Source organism: Heptranchias perlo, chromosome 17, assembly GCF_035084215.1.
Source record: "Heptranchias perlo isolate sHepPer1 chromosome 17, sHepPer1.hap1, whole genome shotgun sequence".
Classification (NCBI taxonomy): Eukaryota; Metazoa; Chordata; class Chondrichthyes; order Hexanchiformes; family Hexanchidae; genus Heptranchias; species Heptranchias perlo.
The window spans coordinates 14034012-14059175 of NC_090341.1; the positions used below are offsets into that span (position 1 = coordinate 14034012).

A 25164-nucleotide genomic window follows, 5' to 3' on the forward strand; every position below is an offset into this window, starting at 1 on the left:
TAGTGTGGAATTTGAGCAGGAGAGAGAGCCGGCAAGGGAGAGTGCGGGAAGGACATGGTTAACGACACGTCTATTTGGTGGATTTTCTGTACAAAAAAAGCGAAACAAAACCTGCCTTTTGTCAGCTACTAACAGATTGTTGAGTGCCGTCCGTTTTACTTATGGATTATAAAAAAACAAACATTTTTGAAATAAAATAAAAACCTGATCGGTGTCGCTTTGATGTGGTAGCGCGGACTGCAGATATCATGGCGCTAGTTGGCTTTCCATTTTTTTTTGCATGGTACCGAGATTGATTTGTTTTACTGTATGCGTATTTGTACTTTTAAAATATGTATTGTGTCGATTAGCGTCTAAAAATCATATATGTGGGAAACAATGTAATTTTATTTTTCTATACAAAATGGCGCCGTCGGGAGCCCCACCTAAGGTGGAGCTGTCGGGGAACCCTGAGTCCTGGTCGCCGTTCGCGGTTGTTTTGTCTGATATGTAACTTTCTCCGTGTGGCGTGATTTTCACGGTAGATTCTTGCAGTCCACCCTGCTTTTTAGGGTGGAACCCGGTAGTCTTATTTGGGAGGGGTGGTTGGTAAATGGTGGAAGTGGAAGAGAGAGAGAAGGTTCCAGAATCGTCACGTCCGCTAGTAATCGCGCCCTGTCCATTGACCGAGTGATCTAATCCGCGACCAACACCCACCCCAGGCTGCCGGCATTCTCTGCAACTTCCCCCAAAATAGGCTAATTCATAATTTTCCGTTTCCGCGATTTTTTTTCTGGCTTACTGAAAATCCACCAGCTTTAAGCATCCTTCTATCTTGAGTTCTATATCAACCCAAAAACATTTTAGCGTCCCTTTTTTAGGAACAAATTGTACAAAAATTAGGATATAGCGACTTATTTCCGAAGGAAAGAATTGGGATAAGATAGATAATTACATGTAGACTGCCTCGAGGAGAATATTGGATTAAAGTGGTAAGATTTAAGTCGCCTTTCCTCCGCCCCCAAAGATTTTTCTATGTTTGCTGTGGTGAACGTTTTCCTACAGGAGGCATAATGACTAACATGACCTCCTGGTAACTTGGCTGGGTGAGTTGCCCAGCCCCATCCTTGGCAAAGACATTTTCAGAATTAAGCTACAGCAAGCTTGTTTTTATGAAATTGCAATGTAGATGGTGGATAATTGTAGGGATCTTAGGTTTAGCACTGTAAGCCGAACGAGTTTTAAACCTTACCGTTGTAGTACAATAGTTAGAAACTGAAAGTTATTTTACAAATCTCATCCAAGAAGTAGGTGGTTGTGACCTTTGCAGTCTAGATTTGGAACAATCTTGGTCACCAAGTTATTGTCTAGATAACCTTTGACTCCCTAACTGATGATTGTGAAGAGGAGAATAAATTTAAAAGTGGTTAAATTTCATGATATTAGTTTATGTGCACTGTAAGCCTGACTGGAACCATTCATTTTCCTGAACTCTAGCTTTGAGTATATTGTCTAAACTGCAATTTACTTATGGACTCTTAAAGGGAAAGACTTAGTTGATATTTTAATGGTTCAACTCTTTTAAAAGGAGCTGTAGATCCATTGTTTACCAGAAATGTCTGTCTTGAGGGATTACGTATAAGTCCCATTTGGCACTCTAAAATGGCATAAAACTTGTCGATACCAATGTATTTTCTGGGAAATGAGAGCAGACTGCTGGCTGGGGAATTTGCTGTTGCAGTCAACTCCTTATTGTCCCCTACAAATTGATGATCCTGATGGACAGATGTACAATTCCACTTCCAGTAATTGTTAGATGTCCAAGTGGATACTGGAGAAACACAGCAGATAATACTGTTCCACATTGTAAAAATAGTTACAGTATTCCAAGAATTCTGAACCATGTTTGTATGCATATCATACTCCACAACATTAACCTACATTGAAAGATAGCTTAGACACATACCATTTTCACGCAAGAGTTTTTTAAAGTTTTTTAAAAACTGGAAACTCTAAATAAATAGTCACTTTTCTTATTATGTTCCCTGGTCAATCAAAATACATCCCATTACTAAAACCACTTCTACAGGTTTTCCACTATTATTCAAGTCTGAAGCATAAATATCAGCCTTCAAAACATCATGGTTGATACATAATGTACAGCACAGCAACAGGCCGTTCAACCTAACAGCTCTATGCTGCTACATATGCTCCACACTAGCCTCCATCATCTAACCCCATCAACATATCCTTCCATTTCTTTCTCCCTCGTGTTTATCTAGCTAGTCGCCTCAACTACTCCTTGTGGTAGCGAGTTCCACATTCTAACCACTCTGGGTAAAGCAGTTTCTCCTGAATTCCCAATTGGATTTATGGCCCGTAGTTCTTGTCTTCCCCCACAAGTGGAAACGTCAACCATATCAAACCCTTTCAGAATCTTAAACTACCTCTATCAGGTCACCCCTCAGTATTCTCTTTTCTAGAGGAAAAAAAGCCTCAGCTTGTTCAATCTTTCCTAATAGGTGTAACCTCTGCGTTCTGGTGACATCCTGGTAAGTCTTTTTTCCACCTTCTCCAGTGCTAATGATTAACACCATAAACCGTAGGAAATTCTCTTGGCAAAAAATGTCATTACTTCAGTGGCGAATTGCAGATGGAGTAATGCTGATCAAAATCAGGAAAATTATGGATACAGAATTATGATACAAAATATTTTAAATAAAAGCACTTTAGGAAGGATATGAAGGCCTTAGAGAGGATGCAGAAAAGAATTAGTCGAACAGTTCCAGGGATGAAGGACTTCAGTTATGTGGATAGACTGGAGAAGCTGGGATTGTTCTCCTTGGAGCAGAGAAGGTTAAGAGATTTGATAGAAGTGTTCAAAATCATGAAGGGTTCAGATAAAGTAAACAATGAGAAACTGTTCCTATTGCCAGAAGGGCCAAGAACCAGAGGACACAGATTTATGGTGATTTGCAAAAGAACCAAAGGCAACATGAGGAAAAACTTTACGCATTGAGTAGTTATGATCTGGAATGCGCTGCCTGAAAGGGTGGTGGAAGCAGATTCGTTTGTGGCTTTCAAAAAGGAATTCAGTACTTGAAGGGAAAAAATTTGCAGGGCGAGAGAAAGAGTAGGGGAATGGGACCAACGGGATTGCTCTTACAAAGAGCTGGCATGGGCTGAATGGTCTCCTGTGCTGTAACTATTCTATGAGTTATAGGATTCTAGCTAATACTAAATGTTTGTCCATTTTTTTTTTGAAAAAATAATTTTTACCCATCCCATCTACAGCTGTTTTCACAACAGACCAATATTTTGTTCCTACAGCACTGAGGGTTATCCGACATGAGTGCTTGCTATTCAAATACCTCACTGCCTCTATTCAGCTAGCACTTATTTCCTCCTTGTGGTGTGGCTGTTTCTGAAACCGTACCATGAAATTTGTCATGGTTTGGGTATTGGGAGTTTGAAATCTTGGTTGATGGCTAATATACTAACCAATGCCTTCTACAACAGTAAGGCTAAGAATGGGAAAATCAGATTACTTTCTTACCACTCCCTGATTATGCAATGTGTTTTGCAATTTCCTGGGTATATATTTTTAAATTACATAGCACTGAGTAATTCTGTACCAGGTGGACTAAGTTACAGTGATAGAGGTAGGAGTATGCTATGTCTGAAAAGTTGAATCTATAGTAATAGTTAACCTTTCTTTCCTCTCTACCACCAGCATTTTTGGTTTTTATACTTCTAGGGATACAGTTTCTTTCAGTAATGTTTCACAAACAATGCTATATACTTGGAACCTCTCCTGAATTTCTCTTAGAAATTGGGGTTTGCACACTTAATGAAGAGCTGGAAGGCACCATACAAAAAAAAGGTTTCCTCATTTAAAATGTACCAAGCCAGTTAGGACATTGACAATTTACAGTAACTAAAGTAACATGTTATAATCCGGAAAACTTAAACACTAAGATTGTCTCGTTTCCCTTATAGGTGCATCATACTCCAAATGCAAGAAATAGAAAGATAATCAACTCTCGGGAGTTGTATGTTGCTGCATGGAAATGCAGTTTGATGACTGGACTTTTGTGCATCTAGCTTGGATTTTCCCCCATCCCATCTGCAGAAAATAAAATGGTTCTCTGCTCAGCCTTTCCAAACATGATTGTGATTCATAGAATCTTACAGCACAGGAGGCCATCAACCTCTCGTACCTGTGCCGGCACTTTGAAAGAGCTGTCCAATTTAGTTCCACACCCCAGCTTTTCCCCCATAACTCTGCAAATTAGTCTTCTTCAAGTACATGCCTAGTTGACTTTTGAAAGTTCCAATGGAAACTGCTTCTACCACCCTTTCAAGTAACGCATTCCAGATCTTAACAACCCTCTGTGAACAAATCTCATTTCTCCTCTACTTCTTTTGCCAATTATTTTAAACCTATGATCTCTGGTTACTGACCCACTTGCCAGAGGAAATGGTTTCTCCCTGTTTGCTCTATCAAAACTCATTTTGAATACCTCTATCGGGTCTTAATTTTCTCTGCTCTATCGAGAACAATCCCAGCTTCTCCAATATCGCCACATAACTGAAATCCCTCATCCCTGGTATCATCCTGGTAAATCTCAAGTACCCTCTCCAATGCCTTGACATCCTTCTTAAAGTATGATGCTCAGAATTGTACACAATACTCCAGCTGAGGCTTAATCTGTGATTTGTAACGGTTTGGCATAACTTTCTTGTTTTTGTATTCAATGCCCCTATTTACAAAGCCAAGTATCCCATACCGCTTCTTAACTGCCTTATCAACTTGCTCTGCCACCTTCAAAGATTTGTGAATATGCACCCCCAGGTCCCTCTGCTCTTATACCCGCCTCAAAATAGTACCATTTCTATTGTACTGCCTCTCCATGTTGTTCCTCCTCTTCCCACTTATCCACATTAAATTGCATCTGCCACATGTCTGCCCATTTCACCAGTCTACGTCCTCCTTAGGTCTGCTACTATCTTGCTACTTACTACGTTGCCAAGTTTTGTATCATCCACAAACTTCAAAACTGTACTCCCTGTACCCAAGTCCAGGTCATTTATATATAAGAAAAGCAATGGTCCTAGTAACAATCCTTGGGAGACCCAACTGCATACTTCTCTCCAGTCAGAAAAACATCCGTTCACCACTACTCTCTGCCTCCTATCCCTTAGCCAACACGTACCAAAGTTACCACCGTCCCTTCAATCCCACGTGTTTCTATTTTCCAAATAAGTTTGTCATGTGGTACTTCAATCAAATTTTGAAAGTCCATATATATGACATGTACTGCACTACCATCATTAACGCTCTATGATACTTCATCAAAGAACTCGAAGAGGTTAGTCAAACACGATTTGCCTCTTAACAAATCCGTGCTGGCTGTCCCTTATTAACTCCTGCTTCTCCAAGTGAGAATTAATTTTGTCCTCAACAATGGTCTCAAAGTTTTCCTACCGCTGCGTTAGATTGGATATGGGAGTGGTGCCAGAGGTATGGAGGATTGCAAATGTTACACCCCTATTCAAAAAAGGGAGGGATGAACCTGGTTAACTACAGGCCAGTCAGTCTAAGGAGGACTGAAAGATTTGTGGTCAGAGCTTCTGTTATCTCCACCCTTGCTTCCTTCAGCAACCTAGGATGCATCCCATCTGGACCAGGTAACTTAACTTTGAGTGATGCCAACCTATTTAGCACCTCCTTTCTATCTTTATCCTATCCAACATCTCCATACCCTCCTCTTCTAATGCGACATTAACTTCATCCTCTTGTGAAGACAGATGCAAAGTACTCATTCAGTATCTCAGTCATGCCCCCTGCCTCCACAAGCAGATTTCTTTTTGTCCCTAATTAGCCCCACCATTCCTTTAACTATCTTTTCACTTTTTATATGTTTATAAAAAGATTTTTGGATTCCCTTACATCTTTTCTCATATTCTCTCTTTGCCCTTAAATCCTTTTTCAATTTCCCCCTGCACTCTCTATTCTGCCTGGTTTCAACTGTATTCTGTACCTGGCATTTGTCATAAACCTCTTTGGTTTGTGAGAACACTTGGTCCAAAGATGTGTTATGGCTGTAGGACACAGTGCTACCAATGTTGCCAGCTTCATGTTAATCTAGTTTTGCATAACATTGGAGCACAATGACTGGGAGACTGAACTCCATAATCCTGCCATGGCAACTCAGCTTCACAGTTGTGGGTGAGTCACAGAAGATTGCCCAAACATGAACACAGACATGGCAGACAGATCTTTCCACTCTGACATCGTTTCCATTACAAAAATGATTGACTGTAAAAGCATTCATTACCTTTGATAATGTACAACTGGTAAGAGAAATCACCAGGAGTAAAATGTACAGCACACTATTGCTATTGTAGTAAACACACAAGTTCATGCAGTTCCAGGTACAAGACCGGTTTATACCAGCTAGCTCTGGGTTTAAATTCTTGCCTGTACATGTCCCCTATCAGCACTCAACAGGCACATATTGCATAGAAATTTGAAGCATCTGTGGGTACAGAGAATTGGCTGTTAATCATTCCATAATAAAGCTTCAAGCTCCTGATTTGATAACTAAGTCCCCACTGCAAACTTAATAAGCTAATAAAGACTACCACAACCTTTCCCCTCACTTTATTTTTTTCATCTCATCATCCTTTTCCCCACCTAGACAGCACTAAACATAATTTTCTGATCAAGAGGGTAAGATAATGATTTGGTCATCATAGCTGATACCACCAGCACACTACTAGCAGGGTGTAGTTTGGGCTGATTAATTTGCTAATTTGTATTCCTTTTACTGGGAGAAGCAATTCAACTCATCACTTTACTCATTTAAAAGTGGGATTAACCAAATTGTTTATCTTGGCTACAGAGGTTATCTTGGCAAGGTTGGGAACTGGCTGGGTGTGAAAATGCAGGTAAGCTCCCAAAACAGGCACCACTCAGGTCCCATGAAATCCTCCTTTAATTCAGTATTTAATCAAACAACGATTACTACTGCTACAAACTGACCAGTCGCTACAGAGCGCAAGTTAACCAAGCTGAATGATTGCAGTGGTAACAAATTGGAAATAAGTTGTGAAAACTGTTACCAACTGAAATTAATCTCTTTGGTTCAGCTGTTGATGCCGTATCATCCTTGGCTCAGTGGTAGCACTCTCACCTGTGTCACAGGATGTTGGTTCATGCCCCACTACAATTCAGTGCAGCATTGAGGGAGTGCTTTGAATGAGATGTTAAACCTCTGCCTTCGGGTGGGCATTAAGATTTCTGTGGCACTATTTGATGAGCAGACGACTTCTGGTGGCCTGGTCACCATTTATCCCTCAACATAAAAAAAGTCATTTATCTCATTGTTGTTTGTGGGACTTTGCAAATTGGCTGTTGCAGTTGCCTACAAGTGACTATAAAAGCTCTTTGGTCATCCGGAGGATGTGACCGGAGCTATATAAGTGCAAGTTTAATTTATTTTCACATTGAAGATTGTCTAAAAAGTTGGCCTCTGCTAAATTTTCCAGGGAAGGATCATATGTACCATCTGAGTAAATCACATTACAACTGTAGTTCTGTACTCACTTTTTCTGCCACTTGTGCATATTACGGTCAGTTGCAATTAAGTACTGATCAAATGCATTGTCTACTGTAGAATTGAGCCATACAGACCCAAGAAGATCCCATGTTTGATCCCTGATCTGTTATTTACCTGATTGACAGTTGGGATTTCAAATGGCCTCCAAGTACTTAAATTATTATACTTTACAAGTTTCAAAGAATCCTGGATGACCTGTAGCTGCTCCCAAAGTTGCAATCTAACCCAATTGCACTGTAACATTACCATTTGGAGCAGTGCTGTTAAGAATTTTGCCTAAAATGTGAGGAGATGGCACAGGTGATGCAAGTTCTGCCTCAGTGTACCTTGTAAGGTACTGACTTGTGGAGGGGTGGGGAACAGCAAGCAAAAAAAAAATCAATAAGGAGTTCCAAATCTTGATAGCTGGCAAGTGACCCCTGCTGGAATATGCACACATGTAGACAGGACAATATGGTATTCCTAACAAATGAATCTCCTGCTGATACTGTCTGCTCACACAAGAATAATGGGTACTTGGTCACGGTACTGCGGGGCTACCAGCACAAAGGAACCAGTATGAATCGGCTTTGAAAGAAAGCAGAAATTTTGTTCGGGTTGGGTGGGGGCCGGTGGAGGAAGAGAGGGAAAATAAAAGAAATCAACAGGGAGCATAGCGAATATTTTTTAAAATCGTCTCCATCAGAGCACAGTACAGGTTAATGAGGCATCCCTACAAAACACTACTCAAACAGGCTTTAATTTTTGAACAGTATTTCTTCAAATATGTACAGTTTCAAAGAATATAAATCAATACAAAGTCCTATTATTGAACTTTAAGTAGCAACTGCTGGACTCAACTCTCTAATATGGTTTCTGATGCATTAAGATTTCTCAGTTCTTGGCCAACCTCACTTGCATGACAGAATTTGTGCAATTTATGACACAGATACCAGCTAATTTGTGGTACAACTGGACCAGAGTGCACAGCTATTCGACAATAAACATTGCACTGCTTGCTTGCTTACTTACTCTCCCAGAGAAGCAGAATTTGGAATCAGTGACCATATTTTGGGAGAAACAGAAAGGTCCAATGCCCGCACATCCACTTGGGTCATTATTTTATGCTATTCATCTCTTCTCACACACCCTTAAGCCACTTACCATAATGCATCCAGCTCCTGCTAACGGGATCAGGACTACTGATCACCACATGTCCAGAACGATGGGAAAGCTTAGTCATTAATTTGCTGTTATTGACCGTCTTGATGAAAGACAATTCCAGTCACTTGTCAAAAGTCAGTTTCTTTTCCCTCACTTACAAATGTGATGCCTTGGTCCCACGTGGCATTCAGTCTAGACGTCCAGTCAAGGACTAATGGCATACCCAGAGATGGATCGTCATTGAACTAAAAATAGTTACCACGTTGTTGGGAAGGGAGCATTTTAACCTTTGAACTTTGAAGCAAATACAACAGCAATAAAGATACTTAAAAATTAGGAATCAGAAATTAAAATTGTATGGCAGCATGAATTTGGTTTATCCATTTATCAAGCAGGCATCCAGCATATATCATACAACGTCTTCTTTTAGTTCTTTACTGCCTCCAACGTCAACCCCTCTGTAGAAGAGAAGCCAATGGTGGATGTTTATGTCACAAGAGCTGAAGACTCCCAGTAACCCGATTGACCAGCTTCTCCTCACCCATGATTGCCAGGACTGTGCGAGATCCAGCTACAATCTGATTTAGAAAACAAAAGGTTATCATAGACACAGGTACATACCAATGGAATTGAAAATACTTTTCTTCTTACCAATTTTCTCCTTTCTCAAAGACACTATTTCCTTATTGGAGTAAGATTCCACTGACACTAATTACCCTCTGGTACCTCAGAGTGGCCATTATTCAAGTGTGTGTCCAGACAGTAAATTTCAGCAGGCTTTTCTACTTGGGGGAGAAAAGGGTGTCACAGCTGAGCCTAACCCTGGACTTCCCCTGACATCCACACGAGCACACGTTAACAAGACTTGTGGGATAGCCAAAAGGAACCCTGGCTGAATTCCCCTCCCTAACCCAGTGGCATCAAGATCAATTGTAGCACATATACCACCACCCTGGTTGAGATCAGTTAACTCAGTATAAGACTGGCAATCAAACTTGAAGCCTATTAGGTCTGTTTGGCTGTTAGTTACTGAGCCACAATGGAAGCCTGTCTTTTTACTTTTCAGAGATCAGTCAGTGGGTAAATGCAATATGTGGTGCAGCCCTGAGTAATACAGATCAGAAAAGTCCCAGTTTCAATCCCTGATTTATACTTAAATAGTTGATCTCAGTTAAGGCAGCACTACAGTTAGCCTCCACTGTCCCTGAGTTTTGGACAGGCTAGAAAAAAGCCAAGATCCCACCTGATTGCTGTTCAATGATGACCGCTGGATACTGTACATTTAGACAGAGGCTGGGCTGTGATGCACCCTATGCTTAAGTCAGTTGCTAACACTGACTGTCAAGGCTCATACATCAAGAATGGCCATTTGGGTGACATATGGAGAACCACTAGCACATGTGGGACCATCCCACATTACGAATTAGCACCTTCAGAACAACTACACCAAGAAACTCATATGTGCCAGACCCTAAAGTTAATATTTATAGCTCACATTTGTGAGCAACAGTTAAGTTTATAATCCTCTGATGGAAACAATACTGTTTACCTGGGTCCTTCCTGCATCCTGTACCAGGTAGTTTGGCAACTTCAGTTGGCAAGCCTGTTCTTGTAACTCTAGGATGTGCCCAGTGTTCAGCCCCTTCAAGACAATCTTCTTAGCTCTGAAAAACAGATATTCAGCAAAATTATATATGAGCTAAAAGGTCAGAGTCACTTGCCAGAGAAGCTGCAGGGCAGGAAGAATAAAAATTGCCCAGATGCAATGATAGTCACTTCCACACTTTGCTCCTACTATTTTCAGTGGGAGAAAGTAATACCAAAGCAAGCTCCTTCTCTGCTGTCATTTCACCCTGTTCTGATTATTTTATACCTGGATTTTATTAATTTATTGCAGCAAAACAAAAATCAGATTCTGGTTTATATAGCCATCCATGGGAAGAGTAAACATCACTTGAGAGTAAGGAGGTGCCCCAGATAGAGAATAAAAGGTCAGGTTTTATCTAAGTCCCCAGAATGTTGTACTGTGCAGTGTTTAACATTGTACTCTCATTGTCACAATTTCATGTTAAGCAGTTAGGATATAAACCAGCCCTGTAGGTATAGAGCTTGTGCTAAGTCGATCTTTCTTCTGTTTTCTTCAGATCCGGGACATCTCTCAAAATGTGAGGGTTCTGTATTACCTGGTCAGCCAAGTGCAGCATTTACTTCATTACTGGAACATTCCAACAGTAACAATGGGGGTGAAATTCCTCTTTTAAATGAAAAACAAGAAGACTGCCAATTCTCAATAATTAACAACCCACTAGCAAAATTTCAGGAACACATGGGTTTGATGTGTATAATTTCAGGTAATACAATTTCCTTAGCAAGTCTCCAATTATGGAGAAAAGCAGGTATCCTGTTTTTCTTTGAGGGATTCCCCTCCTTCGTCCTTTAGGCATCACTCACATTGCCAGAAAGCAAGTTATATTCGTGTGGTAGATGATGTGATGTCAACATGTTGCAGTGTTAGTAAATCAAATTTCCTTCCTTGAAAGCAAAGAAAATGATGACAAATCAACAACATCCCTCCAATTTCAGATAGTAACTGGTCACTGAATATAGCTGGGATCGTGCTCGAAGCAACAGGTTGGGAAGGGTAAAACTACTGCTTCTCTCCAGACTTGCAAGTAACAGAGCAGCTGTAGTGTTACGGAGCATACTGCACAGTTGTTAGCTCATAGTCCCTGGAAATCAATCATAAAAAGGTGCAGAATTTAGTGAACATTCCATAAAAGACCACAAAAACAGGCTTACGCTATAGTGTAAACTTAATAAAAATTTGTACACAACATGGCATGGAGATCTGACTGAGTTCAGTCAGGTTCCCATCAACATTTGACGCTGAGGGCTGCCATTTGCACAGCCTTTCTCTGGCACTTCAAAATTTGATTTCAATTATTTTGGAGCGCCCTCTAGTGACAAATAAGGAAGATTACGTTAATAATGGATGAGCTCTCCATTTGGATTTACCATAAAGCAGGCAAAATAACTTAAATAATATTTTATACATCCCAAACGGCCAGCGTATCTACACAAAATTAATTTTGTTGCAATGTGCGGGAAATGCATTAAATTCAAATTTGAGGTAATTTTAAATGGTTAAATATTGCAAAATGTGTCAAAGCAAAATTTTCCCAATTTATTACCAATTAGATTCCCACCTCCCCAATTTTTTCAGTCGTTTGCACCTTAAATATCCTTCACTTCTTAAATATATTCTGGTTTTTGGATTTGGTTTCAGTATGTTTATTCTGCTCATTTGAACTGTTTTATTTCTCTGTCTATTTCTAAAGATTTGTTCTCAGTTTATTCTCCTCATGCTCAAGTCTTCCATCTTCACCTTTTGCTATGGTACAAGAGAGTGGAATAATTTAGGTGGAAAGCACAATGGTCAGTGTTACCAGAATTGGTGGTGCTGCTTACAGGCCTACTGCTGAAATTAAGGGGCTACGCACAAAAGGCACAAATGAAAAGGGGTGTAAAACGTCATTGGTCTTAATTTTTTACAATAATATGTAATTTTCTGGACACCAGACTAGTGGGTAGAAAGACGTTTTCACTTCTAAAAAGATTAGCATTTCAGCAGTTAAGGCTTTTTTTTAAACTCACATAGGACATGCATCTAATAACATACTTCTATAAAGTAAATTTGAGTTTTACGAACAGATTTTGTCCTTTGTATCCTGATTCACACCTTCCAGCAGCTTGGTAGGCACCATAGCACAATTCTAGCTAACCATTCATCAAAACAACCAATGTTAACTATCCTTTACAGTTTTCTCTTCCCAATATTAAGCACAATGAGCAATTTCCACACATGTTCAAATAATAGCCCTCTATGACACAGACCTGCATTAGATGCCAGCACTACTCACCCGTCATTGTCCCATGTTCGCAACATCTGTTGCCAATTGTCCGACTCCTCCATCATCATCCGATACAAGCCCACAGCAGCATGGGCCACCTGTGCTCCAACCTGCAGAATTGTGCACACCTTTAGAGAACTGCTTCAATGTGACTCCCTGGCCTAAATTGAAAGCAAGCTTAGAATTCTAACAAAAAGATTTATTACTTTTCAACATTATGCAAGCAAGAATGATTAGGTTTTTAACTAATCTCCCCCCATTTTCTCAGGAGCCCTGATTTGTATTGGGAGATGGTTCCAGACACCAGCTGTGCTTCAGAAGTTATTTTTTAAAATCATTCTTCAGGATGTGGGCATCGCTGGCAAGGCTGGCATTTATTGCCAACCCCTAGTTGCCCTTGAGAAGGTGGTGGGCCTTTTTGAACCGCTACAGTCCTTGTGGTGAAGGTACAACAACAATGCTGTTAATTAGCGAGTTCCAGGATTTTGACCCAGCGACAATGAAGGAACGGCGATATATATCCAATTGTTCACGTATGAACCTAGATAGTGCTGGCAGAATGCGAAGAACGTTGCAATCAAATCCAATCTCGCCTTCATCTGATGTCCGCAAAGGTGCAATTCCAACATGGGTCACTGGATAGCAATTATGAGTAGGAACCCTAACTGATTTCCTCTCTCCTTACAATTGCTAAGACTAATTGTATCCTACCTAACATCATTTTGGGAGTACCATCACCACAGGGACTGTGGCGATTCAAGGCAACTAGGGATGGATAATAAATGCAGCATTGCCCACATCCAGAGAACAAATAAAAATAAATCCAACTGCTAGCTAACTAACCTCAGAGCTGAGATGGTCTTGATCTATATTGCTTATCAGCAGAATGGACAGTCTAGGTCATCTGAGGAGTTCGAAAAATGGTTTCAGAAGTCCGAAACATGATCACATGGACTTAAACACTTGCCACAAACCATTACTAATTGTGTAAAGCATGGTTTCTCAAGAGGCAAGCTCCTGATCTCAGCAACGTGGTCATAAGATGGACTTTGGTCAAGGCACTCCCCATACATTGTGGCCTGTATATTCCTTCATTTTTAACACAAAGTCAACAGTCCAGCAGTGTCACTCCACACACAGTTACAACATTCATCTAATGGTTGCTGTTACTGCATAAGAGCAGCTGCAGTGTTGGAGGGGTGAGTTGTGCAGTATTTAACATGGTTACAGCAATCATACTTGTTAAAATCTAAACCCAATACCATTTGTTTTCAAAGCTATAGGGATGCAAAAACCAAGCAATTTATGGTTTTGCTATGGAATTTTCAACTCAAATTTTGTGCAGTTTATTTCGATCCCATCTTTCAGATAATTAATCAAAAATAAGCAAATGACACATTCACAATTTCAAGCTGAAAAAAATCAATGTTTCTTTCAAACAGAGTGTAAAATAAAGAGAGATTTAAAAACTGAGACATCTGACGTCAGCTTCATTCATCTAAACCTCAATTACATTCACCCTTTGGGAGCCTAGACCTTTTTTTAAAAAATTAAATGTGTTTATAAATTAAAGCAACCTTTTTATTAAATGGATGGATCACACGTCACTTTGAATACAGATGATGCATGTCTGGCTCACACACACCTTGCATCATTGCAGTACTGTACATTATAGCTAAACCCCCTCTATTTTGGCTAAAATGGTGCAAAAATCAGTGTGATAGCAGAAAACTCTAACAAGACTAAGCTGGGTATCTTGGGGGTGGTGGCACAGGGAGGACATCTGTCTTGTGCATTCATGCACACTTACTGGCCAGTTTGAATGGAATAGCAGGTCACCTTCCCAGCCTGACAAAGGGGTACAAATTCTGACAAAGGTTCTCGACATCTTTTTTTAGATGATTCCATATTTCAGCATTTGGAGTTTCTTTTCTTTTCATCTTTGATAGTGCCCAGTGGGTGCAGAAAACAAAATAAAGAAATGGGAGAGAGAAAAAGCAATTCATTTAAGTATTTTTTAAGCCTTCTGAAGGGTTGCTTCATCTTTCAATGGGGGAAAAAAAGAATCTACTTTCATATTCATGTGGAGATCCAGGATCAGAAATTTTTATCACAGTTGTAATCACATGCACCAAAATGGGCAGTAAATTAGGCTGATATTATGATTCCATCTACTATAATCATCTAGTAAATAAAATTAAACAAAATCTATTATTTCAAGCAGTGTATAATTCTGCTAACCTGTAACTGTCACCATTTTGTCTGTAGGTGGCTGAGCAGACTACAGATAAGAGTTCCATTCCATCGGCAGCCAGACACCCATTCCCCAGGCAACACGTGTGGCAGACACAGTGGATTCAGCATCACATCTGTCACTTTGATTCCCATGTGAGCAGAATGTAGTATTGATTCCCAAGATGCCCTCTCGAGGAATAATGGCATTTTAAATTTACATTCAAATTTTTATTTTAATATCGACATCTTTAAGATTTTCAATTACAGAACGTTAATCAAGGACTTATTTTAGTATGATCCATGCCTTTCCTTTGGGATGAGAGTGTCAAAAACACTGTACCTTTCCTATTCCCATGTTCAATTCCATGTTCACAACGAACACCATCTTATATGCATCGCTCAACGATTCGCCAACCTCGAATCCAGAAAACATCTGAAAATTAAAATGTGAAAAAAATTAGATGAATTGCTAACCTTGGCTTTTCATTTGCACACGCAGCAATGCAAATGTCACAATTAGAGATGGTTAACAATTTGAACTAGAAGGGATTTTTGCTTTAGACTATAACATTTTTAATATGAAGTCATAGTCAGGGTTTTAGGGGTTAATTGACAACGGTACAGCAACCCTCCTGTTATTTTAACAGAGGGAAAGGCTGGAGCTGTTTGAATAGGGGACCAGCTGTCTCAAATAAGATGAGCCAGTTATTGAAGCTGTTATCCTTAACGATGTGGAGCAATAGTTGAATCATTACCACATTTCTGGTAGACATTCACACATAAGATGTTGCGAGGGATTTCACAGCATGGTGGTCTAGCCAGCTCGCACATCCAGGAGGCAGATGATTGGCAGTTCGCTGGCTAGTCCTCAGACACAGAGAGCTGGGACGGGATCAGAGGTTGACTTTTGTCCAGAAAGGGAACAAAAGAACAAAAAAATATATCCTAGTTCAGTTGATAAAATCTACTGAGAGGCAGGTGTAGCTTCAGGAGAGTCAATAGCAAGCTTTAGTCCAAGTCAGTGAAAGGGTTAGCCAAAAGGAAGTGCTACTTAGTCCACTAACTAGAATAGTGTGGCATGTTTTATTATTTTCTTTGTTACCAGGAGGGACTGAAATTAAGTTAAAGAAAGGTGAGATTTGCTGTAGTGGCTACTCTGTACATTCACTTGCCGACTGTAAAATAAAGCAGCTTAATGATTCGTATCTGGCCTTTCCTACATTACAATATACACTTCAAAAGTACTTCATTGGCTGTAATGGGCTTTGGGACGTCCTGAGGTCGCGAAAAGGGCTATATAAATGCAAGTCTTTTTTTTCCACTCACTGAAGTGTTAAATCAGTCTTTTTCACAAGACTAAAAAAGCACATGTGAGGGCACATGCAGGCATAATATCCAGTTCATATAACAAAGGGGTCTCAAAGTGTGACCCGAGGGCAGAACAATCGTAGAACTGAAATGGGGCAATACATGCAAGCTCCTGATCGTAAGAGACACAAGGTTCACTTAAGGGAGAGACCAATGTCGCTGAACCTCATAGAATATCTAGAGCACAGACCAAAATTTGTAACAGCAAGTCAGACATTTTTCTGTCTTGCAAGACTCTATTGTATGTTGCAACTGGGCTGCGGCAGGAAACAGGAACAAAAAATGGGGACCAAAAAAGACTGTAAATAGAAAAATCAGTCTCATACTCAAAAAAAATCTCCCAACAAATCACCAGAAGGAGACTTCAGGTGGTGGAAGGGGGAGTGAAAGAATCAGAAAATGGTATTTAAAAAGTCAGGCAACTCTCAGAAAGCTATGGCACACAAAAAACAAAATCCATAAAGCACATTATAGTAGAAACAGCAAAGGTAAAATGTCTCAATCTGAGATGTAATGTATGTAGCTGCTGAACACGCTCCAGATCCCACATTTACACAAGCAGGATGGATGCTTTCAGAACTTCCCACTGGTGAGAGTGCCTCAGTGATACCCGAGAAACCACAACAGTTAATATTTTGGCATGAGATGAAGAGGAGAATAAAAATAATCAGTAAAATGACAAAACTTCATGCACATTAAACCAGAGTATCAATGGAGCCAAGTCCAATTCACCTTTTTAAATGGGATTTCAGGCTTTAGAACAAAGAAAGAGTTGCATCACCAGAGGCCCCTTTGATTTTCAATGGTTCAACTGCTATTTAGGTTATAAAGTGTTTCATTAAAGCTGCTAAAAAAAAATTAAGCTTTTAATTGGGATCATTGTCCCTACTATTTCCAGTCCCTGGATCCTTACTGCTCTATATAACCCCCACAAGGACAGTTACACTATGACAATGACAATGGCTCGCAATTTAAGCACAAATTTGGTCCTATGAAACTTTCTGTCCACTGGCATATTTAAAACCAAACATCCTCCTTTCAAGCCTTATCAATACTTTCTAGACTTAAACCCCAATTTAAACCTGTTTCTTTTAGTATCAGTACTTGTTGCATGAACGTGTCTGCTTCATTACCCACATTTTTTTTTACCTTCATGGCCTCAGGATTTCCCTGCAATTTAGCGGCACTAATAGTGTTTCACACTATCTGAAAGCTGGTATGCTAGCTGCTCTTTGCTTTAGTTCCCCCACTAGTACACAGGGCTGAGGCTACAGCACACTGTTTCTAAGAAACCCATGATTGTAAAATTGGACACAGGATTGGTAGAGGGCTGAAAAATACCTCTTTCATGTTGAGAATGGCTTAAGTTAATAAAATATGCCAAAGTTTACCAATCAGTACTTCAGATGGAAAGAAAATTCAGGATTTGTTTTTTTAAAGAAGCATGAAGTTGTGTTTTTTAATGGATCACATTCACAGCTCTAATGTGTTGCCGTACAGACATATCTCTGGTCACTGCTTTTTGTGAGAAACATAATAAATATGGTCCTTACTTCAAGCTCACTGAAGTAAAACAGAGCAGCAGAATCACTGGATTGATTCCCAGTTTTAATCAGAGCCTGTGAGCAGAAAGAGAGGACACATTAATTAGCTATTATGGAGCAAAGTGAAGTCTCAGCACCACAGACACAATGAACTCCCAAGCAGTTTCATGGTGGGGATAAGATTATATAAAGAATCACTTTCATCAACAGTAAATATTTAAATGCTTTAGAAATACAAGGAACTCTCTCCATGAGGGAAATTCCTCCAAAACTATCAAACCAAGTTCCCCAGTCAGGCAGTCTAGCAAAATACTAAACAAAGGCATGCTACTTCTGACCAGAAGGGAGAGAGGGGGTGAAAAGTCAATTAAAACAAGCATTTTTATTAAAAGAAAGAACTGTCATTTATATAGCATCTTACCACATCCTCAAGGCAACCCAAAGTACTTCACAGCCAATTAATTATTTTTAAAGCGCAGTCAATTTTATTAACAGAGTAGCCTAATTGCACAGTATAGTTCCACAGATAGCAAATGAGATGAATGACCAGTTAATCTGTGGTGTTGGTTGAGGAAGGAATGTTGGCCAGGACATTGGGAGAACTCCCCTGCTGTTCTTTACTAGAGCCATGGGATCTTTTACCCCCACCTGATCTGACAGGGCCTTGATTTAATGTTTCATGCATAAGATGGCACCCCCAACATACTCCCTCAGCACTGCATTGAAATGTCAGTCTACGTAACGTGCTTGAACCCAAAGATTTCTAACACAAAAGGCAAGAATGCAATACTGAACCAAACTGAAACTTATAAACCCTCTTATAGACATAGCCAGACCAGAAAGGCCCAATAAAACAGATCTCATCCCTTTCAACTATCAGAAAAATTACAGCTTCAGACGGTCATTCTCCTGAACCAGCCAACACAACAATGGTGTTTCATTACCGTCCTTCCCCAGCCACCACATTCTGGGTGATAAGACTTCACACATGCTGTTAGTAAAAAGAACCGAAGGTCACATGAGGAAAAACTTTTTTACACATTGACTGGTTAGGATCTGGAATGCACTGCCCGAGGTGGTGGTGGATGCAGATTCAATCATGGCCTTCAAAAGGGAACTGAATAAGTACTTGAAAGGAAAATATTTGCAGGGCTACGGGGAAAGGGCAGGGGAGTGGGACTAGCTGGATTGCTCTTGCATAGAACTGGTGCGGTCTCGATGGGCCAAATGGCCTCCTTCCGTGCTGTAACCTTTCTATGATTCTATGAATTTTTTGATTGGTTAGCTCTAAAGAGTCAAGATTAATGTAGGGTGAGCAGGCCATTCATTTTCACTCACTCCAGGATATAACCTCTCTCTTCCTTTTTGTCCATTCCTTTTTGTCAAACAACCCAGTTGAGAATAGATAGAAACTCACCCAACTGCAGCATACTAGATCCAGACCACCAAGTACAAAACCTTACTGATCATGTAAAATACTAAATCTTATTGATCATGTCATATAGAATGGATAACCAAAATATTAAACTAGTACGGTTACTTCAGGTATCAGCAGCCATGCTATTACGAATGCTGTCGCCAAACTCAAAAAATAGGCATCCATAAAAACAGGACCATCCCAAAAGAAATCTATAACACAAACTGAGAACTGAGAATGAATGAAGACAGGAGACAGAGCACTGTGATTGTGGGCTGTTTATATCAGGGCACTGAATATGAAAGCAAGGAAGTGATAATGAATTTGTGCAAGACATTGGTTAGGATACAGTTGGTATATTGCATCTGTTCTGGGTACTCTAAGATAGGATGCACATTAGAACCCTGTAAAAGAGTGAAAGAAGGTTTACTAGAATGAAAGATTTACAGTTACGAAGGAAGGCTTTAAAAAGTGATGCTTTTCACTGAAATAGTGAAGTCTTAAAAGGATCTAAAAGAGGTTTAACAGGATAAGTAGTGAAAGATAGTTTCCATTGGTTGGCAAATCAGGAACAAGAAGCATAGTAAGCCTGAGGATTGGGAGGGCTTTAGAAATCAGCAAAGGATGACCAAGAAATTGATAAAGGGAGAAAACTGAATGTTAGAAAACTGGCAAGAAATATAAAAACAGATTGTGAGAGCTTCTCACAATCTGTAAAAAGGAAGAGATTAGCGAATGTAAACGTGGGTCCCTTAGAGGAAGAGACGTTAAACAAATATTTTGTACCTGTCTTCACAGTAGAAGACACAAAAAAAAATACCAGAAATAGTGTTGAACCAAGGGTCTAATGAGAGTGAGGAACTTAAAGTAATTAAGAATAGCAAAGAAAAAGTACTGGAGAAATTAATGTGAATAAAAGCCCACAAATCCACTGGACCTGATGGCCTACATCCTAGGGTTTTAAAAGAGGTGGCTGCAGAGATAGTGGATGTATTGGTTTTGATCTTCCAGAATTCTCTAGATTCTAGAATGGTCCCCATGGATTGGAAGGTAGCAAATGTAACCCCACTATTCAAGAAAGGAGAGAAAGAGAAAACAGGGAACTAAAGGCCAATTAGCCTGACTTCAGCAGTAGGGAGAATGCTAGAATCTATTATTAAGGACTTAGTAACAGGGCACTTAGAGAATCATAATATGATTAGACAGGGTCAACACGGTTTTATGAAAGGGAAATAGCGTTTGAAAATCTTTGAGTTTTTTGATGGTGTAACAAGCAGGGTAGAAAAGGGGGAACCAGTGGAGGTAGTATACTTGGATTTTCAAAAGGCATTCGATAAGGTGCCACACAAGAGGTTGTTACACAAGATTAGGGCTCATGGGATTGGGGGTAATATATTAGCATGGATTGAAGATTGGTTAACGGACAGAAAACAGAGAGTAGAAATAAATGGGTCATTTTTGGGTTGGCAGGTTGTAACTAGCGCGGTGCAGCAAGGATCAGTGCTTGGGCCTCAGCTGATAATGATGACTTAGATGAGGGGACCGAGTGTAATGTATCCAAGTTTGCTGACAATACAAAGCTAGGTGGGAAAGTACGGTGTGAGGAGAATGCAAATGGATGTAGGCAGCTTAAGTGAGTGGGTGAGAAGGTGGCAGATGGAGTATAATGTGGGGAAATGTGAAATTATTTACTTTAGTAGGAAGAATAGAAAAGCAGAATATTTTTTAAAAGGTAAGACTGAAATGTTGGTATTCAGAGGGATTTGGGTGTCCTCATACACGAATCACAGAAAGTTAACATGCATGTACAGCAAGCAATTAGGAAGACAAATGTTATGTTAGCCTTTATTACAAGGGTGTTGGGAGTATTAATAAGGTCTTGTTGCAATTATATAGGGCTCTGGTGAGACCACACCTGGAGTACTGTGTACAGTTTTGGTCTCCTTACTTAAGGAAGGATATACTTGCCTTAGAGGGGGTGCAACGAAGGTTCACTAGATTGATTCCTGGGATGAGAGGGTTGTCCTGTGAGGAGAGATTGAGTAGAATGGGCCTATATTCTCTGGAGTTTAGAAGAATGAGAGGTGATCCCATTGAAATGTATAAAATTCTTAGAGGGCTTGACAGGGTAGATGCTGAGGGGCTGTTTCCCCTGGCTGGAGAGTCTAGAACTGGGGGTCGTAGTCTCAAGATAAGGGTCGGCCATTTAAGACCGGAAAAATTTCTTCACCCAGAAGGCTGTGATTCTTTGGAATTCTCTATCCGAGAGGGCTGTAGATTCTCAGTCGTTGAGTATATTTTTGAACACTAAGGGAATCAAAGGATATGGGGATAGGGCAGGAAAGTGGAGTTGAGATTGAAGATCAGCCATAATCTTATTGAATGGCACCGCATGGCCTACTGCTGCTCCTATTTCTTATGTTCTTATAGACTCAGGATCGTTACAATGTGAACAAAGAGGTAAGTTGGAAGATTTTTTTTAAACAATGCTTTACCAAAAGCAGTATTGAGGCAGAGACTATAACATTATTTAAAAGTGAAATGAATAAGTATTTGAAAAGGAAGAAAATAAAAGGATAAATAAAAAGGCAGGGAAAAGGGATTAGAGGAGACAGGTCTAATTGAAGGGCTAGCAGCAACGCAAGCAAATTTGGGTGAATGGCCTTTTTCTGTGCTGTAAATTCTCAATTATTTCACCTACCTCCTTGGCTTTTTCTTCAGAAATACCCAACTCCATCAGTTGCTGTAGAAACACTGAATTTACTTCCTTTGTCTCTGCCATCTCAGATCCTGGACCTTCATCAAAATAAAAAACAGACCATATGAAATATACTGCATACACAGCACTGAACAAACAATTTCCTCCCAAATTCAGGTTGTTGCTGGCTCCTATTATCACCTCAGCTATAAACTGCAGTACATCACTTCAAATTAACATACTTCATAGTTAAAATAAACTAACAGTTCTTCCGTGGCATCATTCACATGAGAAGGAGGCAGAACAAGTTGTGGAGGCGGCAAGTCACGGGGAGTCTAGCGTCGAGGGTGGCTGCCAGTTAGAGGTTTTAGGTATTGGGGAGGCAGGTTGATTTACAAAAGGACGAAGCACAGAAGTGGAAGACAGGCAAGCGTAGGAGGCTGGTGCAGAAAAGGTCACAGGTTAGTGTAGAGCTGCTCACCGGCTCCTTAATTCAAATCCAATGCTTGTGGAGAGCCAGAATCTTTATATCAGTGTGCTAGAGTGTTGCAGGTTTATACAGTTAATCCATCTGTCATTTTCCTCGGAGTATATGCTCATCCACTCATCTTAGTGTCGCTTTAAATTCTACCAAACACTTTCCCCTCAGTCTGACTCTGGGTGGGGACTGTTATGGCAGCTATATCTCAGACTGCACATGACAGGGTAGATTTTTTTTGGTGGAGAAAAATAAATTAAAAGGGCAGTATGACCATATTGGGGAGCTTTGAGGGAGAGCGAGCTTCTTCAACAGCCTGAAAAATAAATCTGTTTTAAGACCACCGTATCAATTTATGTTACTGGGGATACCGATGTCATGCAAACTTTTGCAATATGACTTAGTATCCTAATTTTTATTCGATAAGAAGTCACTACACCACCCCCTGCAGATCAACATGGTCAAGTGTCCTGCAAAATACGTTAACATTGTAACACTTTAAAAATACATGCCCTACAATCCAGATTGTGGTTAAATATTGTCCTGTGCTAATGTTACAACATATTTTTAATTCATTCTTGGTATGTGGGCGTCACTAGCAAGGCCAGCATTTATTGCCCATCCCTAGTTGCCCTGGAGAATGTAGTGGTAAGCCACCCTCTTGAAGCGCTGCAGTCTGTGTGGTGAACATACTCCCACAATGCTGTTAAGTAAGGAGTTCCAGGATTTTGACCCAACGATGATGATGGAACGGCGATATATGTCCAAGTCAGCATGGTGTGTGACTTGGAGGTGGTGGGATTCTCATATGCCTACTGTCCTTCTAGGTGGTAGAGGTCACAGGTTTGGGAGGTGCTGTCGAAGAATCCTTGGCTAGTTGCTGCAGTGCATCCTGTAGATAGTGCACACAGTAGCCACGGTGCGCCAGTGGTGGATGGAGTAGATGTTTAAAGTGGTGAATGGGCTGCCAATCATGCGGACTGCTTTATCCTGGATGGTGTCCAGCTTCGAGTGTTGTTGCAGCTGCACTCATCCAGGCAAATGGAGAGTATTCCATCACACTCCTGACTTGTGCCTTGTAGATGGTAAAGAGGCTCTGGCGAGTCAGGAGGCGAGCCACTCGCCGCAGAGTATCCACCCTCTGACCTGCTCTAGTAACAATGGCATTTATGTGGCTGGTACAGTTGAGTTTCTGGTCAATGGTGACTCCCAGGATGTTCATGGTGGGAGATTCAGTGATGATAATGCCACTGAATGTCAAGGGGAGGTGGTTAGACTCTGTTGTTGGAGAAGCATTGCTTCTGGAGTGCTGCACATGTGCAATGCTGTACCATCATATGGGTAACACAAATCTAATGGATAACTCCAATGGCTTACAAATATGGGATACTACACACATTCTTTCATAACTCTTTCCCCTTTTTAAAAAAATGATCCTGATCGGTTCCCCTCTTATATACAGTAAGTTTATCCCATATATCCGCTCCAACTCAATTGTGGTTAGCATCTATCTGGAAATTTCTAAAGGTCACTAAAAGGCTTATGTTTAAGATAGCAGAGCTCCCTTGCCTCTGAAGTCCCATTCCCTCTTCCTCCTCCCTTTTGTGTCTTACTAAATAGTTACTGAGCTTGTCAATTATTTAGCAGCAAAAGAAAACATCAGAACTCAAGTCAAGAATAGGATTTAGCCAAAGTGCAGCGACCCAAACATATCATTCAAATGATTTGAACGGGAGCCGGAGGCTGGGCCGACCTCGGACAGGGTGACAGGTGCGGCTGATATAAGCCGTCCCCGGAGGGGGGGGGGGGGGGAAGGGCTGCCGCCAGTGTCGCTCTGACTGGGCATGAGGTTCCGGCCTCCGTCCAGAGCCGACAATCAACAATAATAGACAAGCTGAGCAGCTCCCCTATTATTATCATTAATAATTACACCGGTTCTATTTATGGGACCAGCGATCGCCTCGCTGTTCCCTCACTCTCGGAGCCGATTAGTATCAATACCTGAAAGCACCTACAAGGCAATAAAAAAAATCGCCGATCACAGACCGATTAGTAATCGAGACGTGCCACAGCGGGAAACGTCCGTTCCCTGCCCGACTCTTTGATCCGTCTGGTGGTGGAACCACCAGCTCCGCCAGCTGGTTCCATCCTCTACTCGTTACTGATAGTAAGAGCTTCCATCCCATAAATAATTCAATAAATATTAATATAAATAGTAAGGTTACTCGTTTATATTATCAAAGCTGTTAATGGGCAAATGTTTAGAAATTTGCAAGCTAATTACTCGGTACGATAAAACCAGGGATGGCCATGAGATGTGGTATAAGAACTTAAACTAATGTAAATGATCACTCACTCAAATATAAGGTCCATAAAAGAGATTTAAATGAAGATGGCGTCGTAAACAATAAAATGTTGAAGTACACAAAAAAAACATGTGGTGCTTTCAAAATGGCGAGTAGCTAAAAACGTGCCTTCTGCTCAGAAAGTCCAGCTACCAGAAAACTAAAAAAATTGAGGGTTTCCCCTACCTCGTCACAAGGGCTAGTACACGTGCCGATTGGCCCAGCATTGTCACGTGACCAACTACAGTGTGTGTGAAGGTGCACTCCACACACACAAAAAGAGAGTCAAAATGAGCCACTACACTTAGCTCCCTCCTAGATCGATGATCATAGAGTGAAGATCAACAGTAAAAGGTGAATTAGCATAGCTCAAAAATGCTATCGCGACAGTTAAATATGCCAGCTATATAAAAAGTCACAA

The 25164-nt window shown here is 40.5% G+C and overlaps 1 protein-coding gene and 1 long non-coding RNA gene across 10 annotated transcripts in view; one reads left to right on the plus strand and one right to left on the minus strand.

Annotated features, from left to right (window-relative positions):
* LOC137334072 (uncharacterized) lies at window positions 1-16098 on the plus strand. Of its 2 annotated transcripts, none has more exons than XR_010966058.1 (3): window positions 1-283; window positions 10892-11098; window positions 14927-16098. It is a non-coding gene; the product is annotated as an uncharacterized lncRNA (long non-coding RNA). The 2 variants fall into 2 exon arrangements; XR_010966059.1 differs by lacking the exon at window positions 1-283 and adding an exon at window positions 9018-9360.
* The window catches only part of si:dkey-19e4.5 (UBA_like_SF and PTH2 domain-containing protein), a 21582-nt gene continuing 4745 nt past the window's right edge, over window positions 8328-25164 (minus strand). For 5 of the 8 annotated variants that reach the window (XM_067998524.1, XM_067998527.1, XM_067998530.1 and 2 more), the window contains 6 exons: window positions 21924-22018; window positions 17815-17880; window positions 15234-15326; window positions 12668-12768; window positions 10297-10411; window positions 8328-9325 (listed from right to left, as the gene is read on the minus strand). In XM_067998524.1, the coding sequence (XP_067854625.1) occupies window positions 9239-9325; window positions 10297-10411; window positions 12668-12768; window positions 15234-15326; window positions 17815-17880; window positions 21924-22018 (557 nt within the window). In that variant the 3' untranslated portion in view covers window positions 8328-9238. Of the gene's footprint in view, window positions 9326-10296; window positions 10412-11198; window positions 11477-12667; window positions 12769-15233; window positions 15327-17814; window positions 17881-21923; window positions 22019-24754; window positions 25120-25164 lie in introns of those variants that run through there. The other 3 variants (XM_067998526.1, XR_010966057.1, XM_067998525.1) reach the window with 3 other exon arrangements.